The sequence below is a fragment of the Mesoplodon densirostris genome, chromosome 1, assembly GCF_025265405.1.
Source record: "Mesoplodon densirostris isolate mMesDen1 chromosome 1, mMesDen1 primary haplotype, whole genome shotgun sequence".
Lineage (NCBI taxonomy): Eukaryota > Metazoa > Chordata > Mammalia > Artiodactyla > Ziphiidae > Mesoplodon > Mesoplodon densirostris.
Window position 1 is genome coordinate 228,515,676 of NC_082661.1, and position 17,150 is coordinate 228,532,825.

Sequence of the window (17,150 nt, forward strand, 5' to 3'; positions counted from 1 at the left end):
GAAAAGATAAAATACTTAATTTTATAAGAAATGTTTAAAACCTAATGCAGTGTTATAGATTGAATTATGTCCCCCGCAAAATGTATCTGTTGAAGCCCTAATCATAAGTATAATACCTAAGAATGTGACTGTGTTTGGAAGTAGGGTCTTTAGAAAGTTAAAATGAGGCCATTGGGCTGGACCCTAAACTGACTGGTGTCCTTATAAGAAGAGGAGATTAGGACATACAGAGGAACACCAGGGAAGTAAGCTACGGGAGAACACAGCAAGAAAGTGGCCATCTGCAAACCAAGAAGAGAGGCCTCAGGAGAAACCAACCTGCCAACACCTCGGTCTCAGATTTCTAGCCACCAGAACTTTGAGTAAATAAATTTCTGTTAAGTCCCCCAGTTCCGTGGTACTTTGTTATGGGCAGGCCTGGCAAATTAATACAGACAGTAGCTATGGGGCAGTCCTGAAAGTTGCAAAAGTAGAGTTGACCTTCCTAGTTCTCGAATAGAATATTTTAACATCATCAATATATTCTTACTAAATTAATGTGTTTTTTTGTTTTTTGGGGTTTTTTTTTTGCGGTACACGGGCCTCTCACTGTGGTGGCCTCTCCCGTTGTGGAGCACAGGCTCTGGATGCGCAGGCTCAGCAGCCATGGCTCACGGGCCCAGCCGCTCCGTGGCATGTGGGATCCTCCCGGACCGGGGCACGAACCCGTGTCCCCTGCATCGGCAGGCGGACTCTCAACCACTGTGCCACCAGGGAAGCCCAATTAATGTTTATAATGTGATCCCAATAAAAGTACCAGTAATCTTCTTTTCTGGAGGTCGACAAGGTGATAACCAAAGTTCATATGGAAAAGTCAGCATATGAGTAAAACACTGAAAAGGAAGAACTGTGAGGGGGGACTAGCCCTACAGATATTAGCATGTACTATAAAGTCTCTGTAATTAAAACAGAGTGATACTGGGGCATAGACTAGAATGGAATGGAATGTCTAAAGATAGACCCTAACATACATGGACATTTATGAGAAAGGTGGTATTCTCCACCCACTGGGACGGGTGGGCTTTTTTTTTTTTTTTTTTTTTTGGCCTCACCACGTGGCTTGGAGGATCTTAGTTCTCCCACCAGGGATCGAACCCGTGCCCCCTGCAATGGAAGCATTAAGTCTTAACCACTGGGCTGCCAGGGAATTCCCCAGAGTTGGGCTTTTTTTAATTAATGGTATCGGGGCAACTGGCTAACCATTTGGAAAAAGATAAAGTTAGATCTATTCCTCATACTGTAAATAAACTGAACTCCAAATGGATCAGAGATTTAAGTAAAATATGAAACTTTATATGCACTGGAAGAATGCATGGATGAATTCCTCCTTACAGTCTGGGTGTAGAAGAAGGCTTTTTATCACTCAAAATCCATATGCAATAAAAGAAAACATTGATAAATTTGACTACCAAAAAATAAACTTGCACATAAGCAGAGCCAAAAGACAAATTGACAGATTGTGATAAGATATTTGTAACGTAATATATCATGGGCTAATATCATACATATATATATAAATGAAAAATGGGAAGACGAAAAATGGGCAAAAGGCACAAGCACGCAATTCACCAAATAAAGATAAAAATACGTCTTCTGAAATACATGAAAAGATGATCAACTTTCACCTTAAAAATATAGAAATATAAATTAAAATTGCACCACAATACCTACCATACCTACCATTTTCCACCCATCAGATTGTCAAAAAAAATTTTTTTAAACCCGTCAGAATAGTCTGTTCAGGAGGCTTTGAGGGAAAAGTCACTCTCATTTGTCGCTGGTAGCAATGCAAAATGGTACAACCCCTATGTAGGGATACTTGACGATAACAAAATTATACCTGCATTTACCCTTTCACCCAGTATTTCCACTTCTAGGAATTTACCCTGAAGATACATACACCTTTAACAATACTGCAATATATGCCTGAAGTTACGCATTGCAATATAGTATGTAATGGTAGAATATTGTAAACTACCTAAATGCCCAGACATTGGAGATTGGTTGAATAAACTATGGTGCTATTAGCTTTAAAACAAATAAGGTCAATCTCTACAAACTAATATGAAGTTAATCCTAAGATATAGTTGAAAAAGCTAACTGCGAAGGCTGTATAGGAGGCTGCCTTTCCTTTTAGTAATAAAGATTAAATAAGAAAGCAAACATTTATCTGCTTAATTTCTTCAAGAAGAAACACAGAAAGGATAAAACAGAAAAAAATGAAATTGATTATCCTCTGAGGAAGTTAGATGGGCTGACTGATAAATTGTAATATATACATATGATGAGATGCTACACACATTGGGCGAATCAATCATACAGACATAATGTTGAACTTAAGAAGCCAGACACAAGAGTATATACGATTTCATTTATACAAAGATTTCTGCATTTTATTATAGGTGTGTGATACCTCAATACCCTTTTTAAGTTCATTAAAATATACCTGTACCTATATCAGCAGCAGCAAAATCATCTCATCTTAATAATCAGAGGTGAGACAAAGGTATCGATCTCGTCAAGTTCATCTATAGAGTGCTGCTTTGTTGTAGTTGGTGGCTCACGTCCCAGGTCATGTACAAAAGCTGATTGATCTCACCTTTGGTGTACACTAAGGGCAGCCCGGCGCTTTAGAGCCAGACCGCTGCACACCACGCAACAGTTACACAGGAACACCTGTGCGTAGTGTCAGCCGGAGGTACAGAAATACATTGCCTTCTGCTGCCACTGTCATCTGCAAGCAGTGGGAAGAAGTAAATTCCCAGTTCTATAACTCTGTTAGACGATAAGAGTCGCTAAAACAGGGGCTCCAGTAAGGGGGTGTGGGTGGGAGAGAGGGAGGGAGAGAGAAGAGAGACGGAGAATTGTTTAAAGTTGCTGTCTGGTGCTGTAGTTGGCAGGAGGGGTTTAGAAGCCAGTATTTTCCACCTTTTAAAGGTACGGATCAGAATGGAGGCTGTAGCTAGATGACCATAAAAGGCAAGCTGGGAAGCGGTAATTCAAGCTGCGACAGTTGAAAGAAAAAGAAAAGTGTTTGATTGCATAGGTAATTTAAAGACATTGCACTATTTCAGAGCATGTGTTTATTTTGGAATATAGATTTCTCTTGGTGTTGGGGGAGCCTTTGTGACAGTTGGGAACTTTGTCGACAACAAAGCAAAGTGGTTTACATTTCAAATGACTACTGAAAGGTAGGAGGAATTAGGCCTTCTTTTCCCTTCCCCCCACTTTTTTCCTTCTTGGGTTTTTTTTGGGGGGGGCGTTGGGTTTTTTGGAGCGTAATTGATTTACAACGTTGGGTTAGTTTCAGGCATCCAACAAAGTCATTCTGATATATATGTATTTATTCTTTTTCCACTATAGGTAGGAATCATGCTTTTGATGACTTGATTTGGACAGATTCCATCACTGTGTGAAAAAGGAAATACATTTATTCTACTAAAAAGATTTGTTTCTAAGGAATCAGATAGTAGGGGAATCAGCAAATCTTATTGCTACAGGATTATGGAGAAATTTACGATATAGCACATGAGAACTTTTAATACCTTCAAAAACCTTTTTTTTTCTTAAACAATTTTCAGCTCATAAATTAGTGATAATCCAAGCATTAAGAGTACTCTTTCCTGTAGAAATGGTATCAGTCATGGATAGATTCCCTGGAAAGCCCTCAAAAATCTACTTTATTGCTAATGCCACAAAATATGGTTTCTTTGGGAAAATGTATTCTGAGGCCTAACTCTCAACAACAATAACAGATTTTAAATCTCCTCTCTCCTCCCATGTAGTTTACCAGATGGATTGTTTTTCTCCTTCCAGCCAAGGCCACAAGAGCAGTAGGGATTCCAAGGACCTTTATTATGGGGAGGAGCCATCTGGTGACCCTGGCAAGAAGCTTAGGATCTAACCCGAGTTAGGGCTCAGGAAGCCAGCTTGCCCTTCCCTTTATCATTGCCTTTGTAGTGGCTTTGCCTCTGGAGGTTTCTGGAGGTTGAGGACCATGCTAATTATTAACTCCTCAGGTTCCTAACATATGGAGCTTTTAGGAATGGCTTAAGTTGTTTTATTTCCTTCTCTACTGGTGTGTATGTTTTTTGGCCTTTGTACCTTGAGTATTCATTCAGTGAGCAAAATGGGATTGCATGACCTGTTTCTTTCTTTGCCTATCAGGTAGTGATAAGGATTACTGAGAAGTGGGTAAATACATTAAGATCCTTAGAGGAAGAATGTTCATAACGTATGACTGCTAGGACACAACATAAAGTCTGTCCCACAAAAAATCCTATTTTATCTAATTAACTGTCTTTCCTGGCATTTGGATTTTATACAGCTCACTGTATTTACCCTCTCAACTTTATGTACTACACTTCCTTTGGTTTAAAGTGAGTTAATGTGTCCATTTAAAGCAGTTGTGGTGAATAACTCATAGCATTCAATAAATATTATTAACTCTTAAATGTGAAATCTTATCAGCCAGGGATGTAAACTGGAATTGTCAATGGCGATATATGTTCCTAGTTGTGCTTTGGTTTTTAGTGAAAGAAAAAATTGAGAATAAGGGAACCTTAACATTTTTAACCTAAAAGAATGTATTTTGCAGACTTTCCTTGGGTAGTTTGTCAATGCTGCAGGTCTCAGGCATAGGCCATCAGTGATTCTAAGGAGACCGTAGTTTTTTTTTTTTTTTCTTTTTGCGGTACGGGGCCTCTCACTGCTGTGGCCTCTCCCGTTGCGGAGCACAGGCTCCGGATGCGCAGGCTCAGCAGCCATGGCTCACGGGCCCAGCCGCTCCGCGGCATATGGGATCCTCCCAGACCGGGGCACGAACCCGTATCCCCTGCATCGGCAGGCGGACTCTTAACCACTGCGCCACCAGGGAGGCCCGAGACCGTAGTTTTTTACTGCATTTATTCCTGAGTGAAAAATGTCTTTTCATTTGAATGGTGCTTTTGAGTTGGGAGCACGACAGTGTTCGAATAATTTGTTGTTACTTACAGATTATGTTTCAACTTTATTGTGTTTTATTGTGACGTTATTAATGATTTTCATCATTCTCATTTTCGTCCCTCTTTCCTTTTCTTTCCCTTTTTCCAGTTCTTCCTCCAGTACTGGTTCCAAGACACAGTGAATATAATCCTCAGCACAGCCTCTTAGCTCAGTTCCGGAACTTAGGACAAAATGAGCCTCACATGCCGCTCAACGCCACTTTCCCGGATTCTTTCCAGCAACCCAGCAGCCATCCGTTTCCTCATTCTCCCAATAGCAGTTACCCAAACTCTCCTGGGAGCAGCAGTAGCACCTACCCTCACTCTCCGACCAGCTCAGACCCAGGAAGCCCCTTTCAGATGCCAGGTAGGTTGCAGTGTTCAGGGATGTTCTGTGGTCAGATCCAAATTGTCATCACAGTGTTAAGGCGAAGCTGGGTTCGCCTGGAATGGAGAGAGCTTTCCAGCCCTGGTACGTGGCACTGCGCCTCTAGAACTCAGGATGCAACTTTGAATGAAAGGGGACTTCTAGCCAAGTAAGCCAGTGTTTTATTTGTCTGGCACAGATGCTTGAATACATTTTCATTTTTGATTTTTGAAAGGTTTTAAAACAGCTGCATCCTTCTGGGAGTGGCATAGTTGTTCCAGCCTTTGCGCTTGATAAAAGAAAGAGGGAAAAAGTAGCATGCTGCACCCATTTGCTGTTCCCATGCAAGGAAAAGTCCCTGTTGTAAGTGCAGCCGCAGAAAAGATATTTCCTGGGGGATCACGCCCCACCACACAACCTAATTAAATTCGTTTAAGTGGTGATGTAATCCCAAGAAACACATACTTTAACAACAAAAGACTTGCATCAGGAGCACTGGAAACCATCTGCTTGTTTAACAAAGACAAAAAAACCCATTATCCTTCTTTTTTAGACTTCTCTGGTGGTGTAATGTTTGTCAAATTAAATGATTAATTAGGACATTATATTTTTCGAGTTACAGGTTCATAAGTGAGCACCTCAAAAAACGATTAGTGCCCAATTTCTCGCCAGCAGGCCTCACAAAGGATACGCCGAGCAAAGATACACTTGACATCTATTAACACTGCGGGAAGGGGAAAATGCGTGGGCGAGCCTGTTTAATGTATCCCTTGAAATGTTTTTGGGCAGATTTGAATTCGACAGCAGAGCTGGTGTGTCCTCAAAAATTGAAGAGTGGTCCACACTTGATATTCCTATCTTTTATTTATATATTTATTGCTTTTTTACATTTTTAGCGTATGGTTTTGCACTGTTTGTTTTTCAGTCGAAAATGGTTTAAGATGAGGGCGAGGGATAGACTTGTTTCAAAATCAAACTAGTATCATCTGGTAATCTGCTATCCACCGCACTCCCTCCTGGACCCGGAACAGGTTAGTGGTAAGGAGATTGTTTTGGAAAGCTGTGGAGCCGTGGCAGACCCAGGGTGGGCCCAAGAGTGAAAAAACGGAAGATTATTGCTTGAATTTACACCGTGTCCCCAGCTGCCAGGGATTAAGGCACAGGCCAAGTAGAGGAAATATGGAACAGAGAGAGCTGAACGGGTGGGAGGAGGACCTTGTGGGGAGAACAGAGCATCACCCAGAGTATCTGGTGCCTCCCAGGGACGCTGATGCCTTAAGTCGTTGATGAAGTTTTCACCAGCTTGTTTGCAGAAATGGTATTGGATTTGGTCTCAGAGGAGGCTCTTTGTCTTCATTCCTGGCTGGAAGTAAAGCAGAGGCAGTGTTACAGCTGCAGGGAAGAAGCTGAATTTTAAAAAGCTGGAGAAAGGGTGGAAAATACATCCAGATCAGGTCCCCATAGTCCTGTCTTTGTGCTCTGAGGCCTGGCTTGTTAACACCTGGACGGTAGAAGTGGCCAGGTTGTGATTCAGCTGGAAAGTCAGTCTGGGAAATCTCTTGAGAAACTCTGAAAGAGCAGTGTTCGCTTTTTCTGTTTGGTGGTTGCCCTGAGTGGTCTAGAGTACCTATCCAAGCTATTGGTGGTTCTTTGAGGTGAAACTTTGTTCCCTGCTCTGTTGTATGTGCTAAGTGGTACGAGGTGAGCTCACCGTAGCCCATGAGGAACTTGTTTTTCCATCACAAAGGATTGTTTGTGGGAAATCCTTATTTAAGAAAGCACAAGACTTGTGTTAGTGTTCTTTGTTTCAAAAATCACACTGTTTGCCTCTAATTTGCCAGTTAGCTGTGAGTTTTCCAGGAGAAACATGTATGCAAATTCTGAAATAGAAGATAGTTGTGACAAACGGATTTCTTTCCTATTATTCTGCTACTAGGGATTTTGAAACTCGTGATTATTATTTTTTTAATATGGGTACAGAATATTTTTTAAAAATTCTTATTGGGGTATAGTTTATTTACAACATTATGTTAGTTTCAGGTGTACAGCAAAGTGAATCTGTTATATATTTAAGTGGGTAGGGAGAAGGTAGTCCTAGCAGATTTCTTGAAGTCATGGGAAATTCACAGTTGGAGTCAGTAAGTTGGCTGTAATGAAACTCAGTTGGTAAATCCCTAAGAGCCCATAGATTTAATGCAAGAGACCCTGAAGCTCCTTTTCTTAAGAAGTCCTGCGTAGCTTTCGAAGGTTTTCCGTCCACCAGAGAACTGATGAAATGCAGAGGCCCTTTTAAAGTGGGTTGGGTAAAAGCATGTTTAAATGCCCTTCTGATTGTTTTAAAATGGCATGATCCTCGGTAGGCAGACAACTTCTAGAACTGGCATATGGTGCTTTCGTCCCACTGAATCTTCACTACAATTGTATAAGATTATTTATTGCATAAGATGGTAGTCATTTTCCAAAAGTGTACACCAAGTCCAGCGCCTGTAGCATCTAATCTTCCGATGGGGAGGTTGAAATGGCAACTTAATCTCTTAAGAATTTCGGCACCGAAGAGAATATATGTTTTAAGCACGTGTGTTTACTAAAGCTTTTTTTCAAATTTTGTAGCCGATACACCTCCACCTGCTTATCTGCCTCCTGAAGATCCCATAACCCAGGATGGCTCTCAGCCCATGGACACAAATATGATGGCGCCTTCACTGCCCTCAGAAATCAACAGAGGAGGTAAAATGAATTGCTGCTTATTCCCTTTCAGAGTCTGAAGTTTATCTGTCCAAGTGTTGCTTTCTCTCACAGATTTTTACTAGTCTTTAAAAAGATAGCTATTTGAAAACGATAGAGCACTTATAGTAAGAGAAGCTCAATAGAAAGAATTCTTTGGATTACAGATAAGCCTTTTATATGAGGAACAGGCGCACTGATCTAACTAATGAAGGCCTGGATACAGTTGTGCAGTCATCTGTCTATAACTTCAATACTCAGTACTTTTGAATTGGGGATAAAAGAGTATTTTTAAGTGAAAGACAAAGGATGTTGAGGGAGAAAAAAAGAACGTAAAACTAGAATTTTCACTGGTGATTTCCAGAATTTAAAGTTCACGTAACAAGGCTTTCCAGAAGGTTCTTTGGTCGTTGGAATAGATATTCATAAGCCCCATCTATTTTCTAGGCCTCATCTGTGTATAGCTGCAGCTGAAACAAACCAATAGCTTTAGTTCCCTTGTTGCTCTATTTATTTGTTTCTTGGTACAAGAAGGGACGGGAGGCACGTGTTTTTCCTGTTCTTACCCTGAGGAGCTGGCTTCTTTTCCTCTCTAGCAGAGGGCGGGTCTCTGTGATCCCTGGCAGTGTCTGAGAGGAGGACGCCTTCATTCTGCCAGGTCCACAGAGGCTTAAGCGAGCAGGGAACTCGGGTAAATAAGCGTTGGGAGAATCCCTGAGCCTCTGTAAGAAGTCATGACCACACATTGAATGAAACTGTCCCCAGCTAACCTCCCCTGGAGGAAAGTGCTTCACTGGCCCGCTCAACAGCGGCAGAGATGGATCATTCCATTTGTATTCATTTAATGCAAATTGAAGTTAAAATGCCATTTCGTTACTAGGTATGTCTTATCTCGTTCCTATCACTTTTTTAGTAAAGGTCTGGAGATACCTCAGACGTTGTCAGAGTTGCTGATACTTTTTAACTTCTTAAAAGTTGTGGATGAACTCAAAGAACCTTCCTTCGGTGTGCAGTGTAATAAATTGGAATTTACACCTTTTTAATCTGTAAACATTTCTTATATCTTTTTTATTGGCTGTGTATGTCATCTTTTTTATTAGCTCTGTATTATTTTTTATTTATTTTTATTTGTTATTAGTTTCTGCTTTATAACAAAGTGAATCAGTCATACATATACATCTGTTCCCACATCCCTTCCCTCTTGCGTCTCCCTCCCTCCCACCCTCCCCATCCCACCCCTCCAGGCGGTCACAAAGCACCAAGCTGATCTCCCTGTGCTATGCGGCTGCTTCCCACTATCTGTCTACCTTACGTTTGGTAGTGTATATATGTCCAAGCCTCTCTTTCGCTTTGTCACAGCTTACCCTTCCCCCTCCCCATATCCTGAAGTCCATTCTCAAGTAGGTCTGTGTCTTTATTCCTGTTTTACACCTAGGTTCTTCATGACATTTTTTTTCCCTTAAATTCCATATATATGTGTTAGCATACGGTATTTGTCTTTCTCTTTCTGACTTACTTCACTCTGTATGACAGACTCTAGGTCTATCCACCTCATTACAAATAGCTCAATTTCGTTTCTTTTTATGGCTGAGTAATATCCCGTTGTATATACGTGCCACATCTTCTTTATCCATTCATCCGATTATGGACACTTAGGTTGTTTCCATCTCTGGGCTATTGTGAATAGAGCTGCAATGAACATTTTGGTACATGTCTCTTTTTAAATTATGGTTTTCTCAGGGTATATGCCTAGTAGTGGGATTGCTGGGTCGTATGGTAGTTCTATTTTTAGTTTTTTAAGGAATCTCCATACTGTTCTCCATAGTGGCTGTACCAATTCACATTCCCACCAGCAGTGCAAGAGTGTTCCCTTTTCTCCACACCCTCTCCAGCATTTATTGTTTCTAGATTTCTTGATGATGGCCATTCTGACTGGTGTGAGATGATATCTCATTGTAGTTTTGATTTGCATTTCTCTAATGATTAATGATGTTGAACATTCTTTCATGTGTTTGTTGGCAGTCTGTATATCTTATCTTCTTTGGAGAAATGCCTATTTAAGTCTTCTGCCCATTTTTGGATTGGGTTGTTTGTTTTTTTGCTATTGTAGCTCTGTATTTTGATAATCTCTAGAATATACTCTCAAACATAAAATTATGAGTTGACAAAGATTTTGGTTGGGGAAAATAACTCCTGTCTCACACGTCCTTGGAATGTGTATTTGGGGAACAGAATAGCAGGAGAGAATGGGCACAGCACTGTGAAACAGTTATAAGCCTGTGGACCTGCAGCCATGGTGGCTAAGCCCAAAATGTCTGATTTGAGGAAATAGACCTTCAATTTGCTTTAAAATTTTTCCTTTAAATGGCTTAAAATTCTTTCCCCATTAGAATAAGTTTACACTTAATATTTTCATGAGGACGGGCTATTGGCCTTGTGGTTGTTGTACTTCGGTGGTTTTCCTGGAGCAGGGGTCAGCAGACTGCAGCCCACAGACCACTTCAGCCTGCTGCCTGTTTTTGTAAATAAAGCTTTATTGGGACACAGCTGTGTTCATTCATTACATATCATCTGTGGCTGCTTTTGCACAGCTAGGGCACAGTTGAATAGGGGCCATAGAGACCACGTGGCCCCCAAGACCTTTCTGGCCTTTTACAGAAAAAAAACTGTCAGCCTCCAACCTGGATGAATAGTCCTGTGAGCAATCCTGATAACTGATTAAAGCCCTCTCTTAGACTTCCCTGATGGTCCAGTGGTTAAGACTCCGAGCTTCCAATGCAGGGGGTGCGCGTTTGATCCGTGGTCGGGGAAGTTCCGCATGCCGTGAGGCACAGCCAGAAAAAGAAAAAAGTCTTCTCTTAATGATGTTGCAGTCTTTAAGATTTGGCACCTGTAAATCACTGAAACTTTGGTCTTTGAAATACAGCTTATTGACATGGGATAACACTTAGCAAACAGGGAAGATGGTGTATGTTTGTGTTCAGCTTACCTGCTTAAGTGTATAAAGCAGTTACTCTATGTGTGGATTTTCTTAATGATCATTTTCCTTATTTTCTTTACCGAATTCTACAGTAAAGCTCACTTTAATATTCGTGGAGGTTGATGTTAAGAACACAGGGGTCCTTCTCCCTTAACAGTTAGAGTTCGTGCTTCCAATGTGGATTTTCTCTTTTTTTTTTTTTTTTAAGATTGTACACTCAAGTCTTCATAAACCTCAGATCATTACATATTGGCATACTAGATATATATGGTTTGTATTCCTGGAATTGCTAAAGCAGTGGTATAAGAGGTTTTACTGCAGAAGGAACTTATCTTTAGAACTTTTTAGTTGCAAATGTTTAGAAGCATGTTCTGTTTGGAGATTTGTTAGTCTTAAGAGATTTGACTTAACAAGCTGCATCCTGTCAGTAAAGTTGGGTAATTTCCATTGTTGGCCCATTCTGGGAATGGAGAGACAAAACACACCTGCTCTGCATGACTTAAAGCAAATATAAGGAAGTTAGCATGAAATCTGGATGAGAGAGATATGATTCATCCTGTAAGAATGGCCAGCTGGCAGGATTTCTTCCTGAGCTTGAGGACTGGAGCAAAGCTGTAGCTGTGAGAGTTATTGGCAACCGAATGTGAAGTAAGGTAACTTCTTATCAATAATTAGAAACTGATTTTCACTGCTTTGAAAAAGCGTCGGCATACTGAGGCGTTGTCCAAAGCAATTCCCCTTTGTGCCGGCACCTTTGGCACACTTCCTGTCCTCTATTGTTCTCTCCGCACTTGTTTTTTCACTTGCCACTTGTTGCGTTTCTTTAGATGGTGAGCCAGGGTCAGTGGTGGGGTCATTTCCATTTTGGTGAATTACAGAGCGTTCAGCACATGCTGCTCGTGTGTGCTTGCTTAGCCAGCGTCTTGGTTATCTGATAGCCGTTGGAGAAAATATCTTCCAACGAAAGGTGAATGTCACACTTAGCAAGGAGTACCTGCTTCCGAGATCAGGGATAAACTCTATACGTTATAATAGCAGTGGCTTTCTCACATCTTCATTCCGGGACCCTGAGGCAACTTCACGACACAGTTTCAGTTTTTGAGAGCCCAGGGCACTCACCGCGGTTGACTCTAAGCTCATCTTTCTTAAAGATGTTCAAGCAGTTGCTTACGAGGAACCAAAACACTGGTGCTCTATTGTCTACTACGAGCTCAATAACCGTGTGGGCGAAGCTTTCCACGCCTCCTCCACGAGCGTGCTGGTGGATGGTTTTACCGATCCTTCCAACAACAAGAACCGCTTCTGCCTTGGGCTGCTCTCCAACGTCAACCGGAATTCCACTATCGAAAACACTAGGCGACACATCGGGAAAGGTGAGCTTTCACTGGAACCTCTCTCAAGTGTCTGTCTGTCGTGTCCCTCTTCCCCCAGAACTCACCCGTCGTTCCTGGAGTCAATACCAGATGATATACGCTTGCCGCTACGGTTTATAAATATTTTTTCAATTTGTATATTATCAGGAAGTGCTTCATTTTCCAATCAACGATGTTTGCGGTCTCCTGACTCATAATAATTATAGCTGGAATAGTGATTTGCTATCTGGGGACACCATTCTATCACGTGTTTTGCCGAAGAATGAAATAGCTGTTAAAAAATTCTTTACAACCTAAAACTAAAAGCAAAAAGCAAATGAAAACAAGTAAACCGAATGTATTTCAAATGAATACCATGACCCACTGGGGAAAGAACTAATTCAAAATAACTTATGAATATATAGTATTTGGCTATAGAACCTCAGCCTGAGCCAGGTAAGGTAGAGCGACTGCAAACAAATCCTGAACTCTTTTTAATAGACTTGATTATTTAGGGGCAGTGTGAAGGAGACAGTTATGAAATTTTAAGATGTATTATAATATTATTAAGCAAATGACTAAATGTGTGGTTGTTGGGGGAAACCTGGGTTTTCACTGTGGAATAAGAAGAGACATACAAGTGTGGAGGAGGGTAAAAAATAAACCCTGTGGAGGTATCAGTGTGAGATCATGATTTTAATCATGTGTATATGCATGTTTATGTACTGTACACGTGTATGTATGCACGTGTATGAAGGCATATGTAGGTGTGTCTCTGCATGCATCTAGTTTCTGATCTGTCTGCTGAGAGGGCCAAGAGGCAAAGATACCCAGTAGTAATAAGCACATACAGTCCTCAGACCATCATCTCTCAACTCCATGGCTGCCAAGAGGAACCGGGGCTTTTGGAGAAAGGGCTGACTCCAAGGCTGGGACGGGTAGACGCAAGATGAGCCGAGACATTCTGTTATGTCCGAAAGTAAACAAATACTTATGCACATGATGGAGGCATTTCCCAGGACCCAACTTGGAGGGGCTTCCACTGGCCAACTCTGGGACAGTTCGAGCACCAAAATAATTAAATACAGTAGTGAGTTTTAAACCGCTGGAAAACCATAGTAATTCATAAGTCCGTACCGATAATAGAGAAATGAATGGGGAAGGCTGACTGGTAAATGCAGAGTGAGTTGGTGGAGTTAGAAAGTCCCCATTTTGCAGCCATCAGGCAAGAATAGTCAGGATGCTAAATATAGAGAGAATTTTTATGAGAATCAAGATATTTTCATGGTCTTTAAGTATCTCCTCCCAGGCTGCCTATTACTGTCATGGGAGAATAAAAATCAGTAACTGTTTAGTGGAGAAATTGGACAACATCTTGACTAGGCGCTGAGAATTATCATCGCCAGTGAGAGGCAGATGGAGGTCGTGAACCTCCAGCTGTGGTGCTCTGAGGAGGGAGTAACGTCACCTACACAGAAATCCAGCTGAGCATGCAGATCTGAACCGAATCTCAGGGTGCCTTCAGACAGACCCCAGACACAAAGGGTGAGAAGGGACTGTAGTCTTCCAAAATACTGATGCCGAAAGACAAAGGTGTGAGAATGTTCCACGTTAAAACGGCTAAAGAAACATGACAGCTCTGTAATAATCTGCCCCTGGACGTGATCCTGCAGCAGACAGGGGAAAAATACTACAAAGAGCATTACTGGGGTCAGCAGACAGAATTAGAATATGAGTGGTAGATAAGATAAAAGTATTACATCAGTGTTAAATGCAGTGGCATTGCTGATTATGCTGTGGCTTGTAAGAGAAGACCCCTATTCTTAGGAAATACACACTTAAGTATGTAGGGGTAAAGGACCATGACGAAATGGTTCAGGAAGAAATTATATATGTATCTTACGCTTATAGATAGAGATATCTATCCACCTAGAACAATCCTGTGTCCGAATGTATACACGTATGTACGTATGTGTGTGTATATGAGGGTGTGTATGGAAGAATAGAGAGGACAGAGGTGCCCGTGATGAAGCACATGGAGTGAACTGTCCCAACAGGTGAATCTGGAGAATGGTTGTGTGGCTGTTCTTGGTTCTGTTTCTCTTTGTTGTTTGTTCTATTTCTGTAAGTTTTGAAATTATTTCCAGAGTCAAAGTTTTTTTAAATGACCTACTATGAAATTTAGAACAAATTAAAAGGTTATTCAATAGGTGCTTAAAAGACATTTGAGATGAAGTTTAACATTGAATCCTGGAAACAAAAACAACAACTCTTAAAACAGGAACTGATAGATAATTCCTTAGTATGCTTAAGGAAAAAAAATAAGCCTAAACTGCACATCTAATGATGAAATGTCAGAACTCAGGTTCATATCGTCTGGGTATCTTTCTGTGGTCTCTAAACCCCTGAAATTGTATAAACACAATTTCGCATACATTTGGGACACAGGGACATAGTTTTCATTCTATTCTAAAGTTGACCGTTACTCCAATGTAGTAAAAAGCCATTGTACTCCGGAACATGCCTATTAACAGTTAGGAAGAAAATAAGGATTCTGGGAATACTGTTATTTCAAATTGTTCCAGATGCCTCGACTCTATTTTTAGAAATTATATATCAGTTTTCTTTAATCTGGCAATAACCAGTTAGAAAATGTAATGGAGAGGAAAATTACATTCTCATTAGCAACAGAATGCATAAATAATCTGAACCAGCAACATATGAGAATTATGTAAAGAAAACCAAATTTCACTTAGAGTGAAAGAAAATTTGAATAATAAACAGGTGGTCTGTGTTCCTTAAAGAAAAGGCTTAATATTGTGAGAACATTTTAAGGATATTCATGCTTCCTAATTTAATTCATAGTTTAAACAATCCATGTCAGAATCACAATGTTTTGTTATTTGAAAGTTGGAAGATGTATTCTGCATATTACCCAGAAGGATAAATAAGTGAAAATAGCTACATTTTTTTAATGGAAGAGTAAAGAAAAAATTCTGAAGGTGAGGATTAATGAAAGATTATGAAACTACAGTTAAATCGGTGTGTAGACAGAACAGTAGAATAAAGTAAACTCAGACTATACTGTATTTAAAAATTTAATGTCTGATAAGTGAAGCGTAACAAATTAGTGGAGTCTTCCAGTGGTCCTGCAATAACAAATTTAGCTTTGGGGGGAGGCTGGGGGTAGAAACCCTGACCTCATTCCACATATGCAAATGGATTAATGAGTTGAATTATTTTTTAAGGCAAGCTCTTGAAAAGCTAGAAGAACATATATTGATCAAGAGTGGCAGAGAGGGCTTCCCTGGTGGCGCAGTGGTTGGGAGTCCACCTGCCAGTGCAGGAGACACGGGTTAGATCCCTGGTCCGGGAGGATCCCACGTGCTGCGGAGCGGCTGAGTCTGCGTGCCATAACTACTCCGCAGTAAGCCCATGCGCCGCAATGAAGAGTGGCCCCCGCTCTCCGCAACTGGAGAAAAGCCCGCGCGCCGCAGCAAAGACCCAACACAGACAAAAATTAAATAAATTAAAAAAAAAAAAAAGGATGAGATAGACTGGAAAATGCTTTAAAAAAAAAAAAGAGTGGCAGAGATTTTCTAAGCATAAAAAGCAACAGAAAGATTGCAAGAGATCTGTCTACTTAAAGATTTCAAACTTCTGTGGGTTAAAGAAAAACAATACCGTGAACAAAATTAAAAGACAAAGGACTAACGGGGAAACAAATAAGACATAAATTATTTATATCTTTCCTATATGCACAGCTCATTAAAAAAATAATAAAAATACTAGAACCCCAGAGGAATAAATATGTAAGAAATATGAACAGTAAATCCATAAGAGGAAACACAGATGGCTAGTAAACAGAGGAGAGCATATCAAGGCTCACGTGCAAATTAAAACAATATTGTTTTCCAGCTATAAATTAGGGGAATTTTGTTGTTGTTTTAAACTCAGACTCAGTACTGGCACGGGTGAAGTGAGACAGGCACTCCTCTGCTGCTGGAGAGAGTGTGCATTGATACAAGCACTCTGGCAAAGTGAATCGAGAGCCTTCGATCCAATGACTTAACTTCCAGGAATCGCTCCTAACGATATTATCAAAAATTATGCTGAGGCATTTGTCATGGCATTGTTATCATAGCAGAAAATTAGTATCAACAGAATGGTCCAATAATGGGAGAATCCTTTAAATAAATTGTTGTAGTCATTCAATGGTGGAGATATGTTAAATGTTTGCAAAGAAAGTTTAATGACACTCAAGACCGAATACGATGTGTATTCACAGTTACTGCCTCTGGGCCACTAAAGGAGTGATAATGTTTTCTGCTTCTTTATATTTTGCTTTACTTTCTAAATTTTCTAAAATGAAAATTCCTCATTTGTATAATCAGGAAAAAAGTAGCAAACACACACACCCTTCAATTGTTTTCTCTACATCAGACAGAGAAATGGGCTTCTGCTCCAGCGGCTATTTAATTGTTACAGCAGTCTTAGCCATTGTGTATACATATCAACACAGCACATAGTTTTTTTTTTTTTCATTTTTCTAAAATACTTTAGTTCACTCAAATCATGACAGCCCTGTAGACACAGCCAGCAGCTCGACTTGCATTTTTTTTCCTTCTTTCTTTCTTTAATATCTTTATGGGAGTATAATCGCTTTCCACAGTTTCTGCTGTACAACAAAGTGAATCAGCTATACG

At 40.5% G+C, this 17,150-nt stretch overlaps 1 protein-coding gene across 2 annotated transcripts in view; it reads left to right on the plus strand.

The window, feature by feature from the left end:
- The window catches only part of SMAD1 (SMAD family member 1), a 79,392-nt gene that overhangs the window by 55,147 nt on the left and 7,095 nt on the right, over positions 1 to 17,150 (plus strand). For both annotated transcript variants that reach the window (XM_060115889.1, XM_060115880.1), the window contains 3 exons: positions 5,131 to 5,388; positions 7,999 to 8,115; positions 12,244 to 12,465. In XM_060115889.1, the coding sequence (XP_059971872.1) occupies positions 5,131 to 5,388; positions 7,999 to 8,115; positions 12,244 to 12,465 (597 nt within the window). The remainder of the gene's footprint in view (positions 1 to 5,130; positions 5,389 to 7,998; positions 8,116 to 12,243; positions 12,466 to 17,150) is intronic.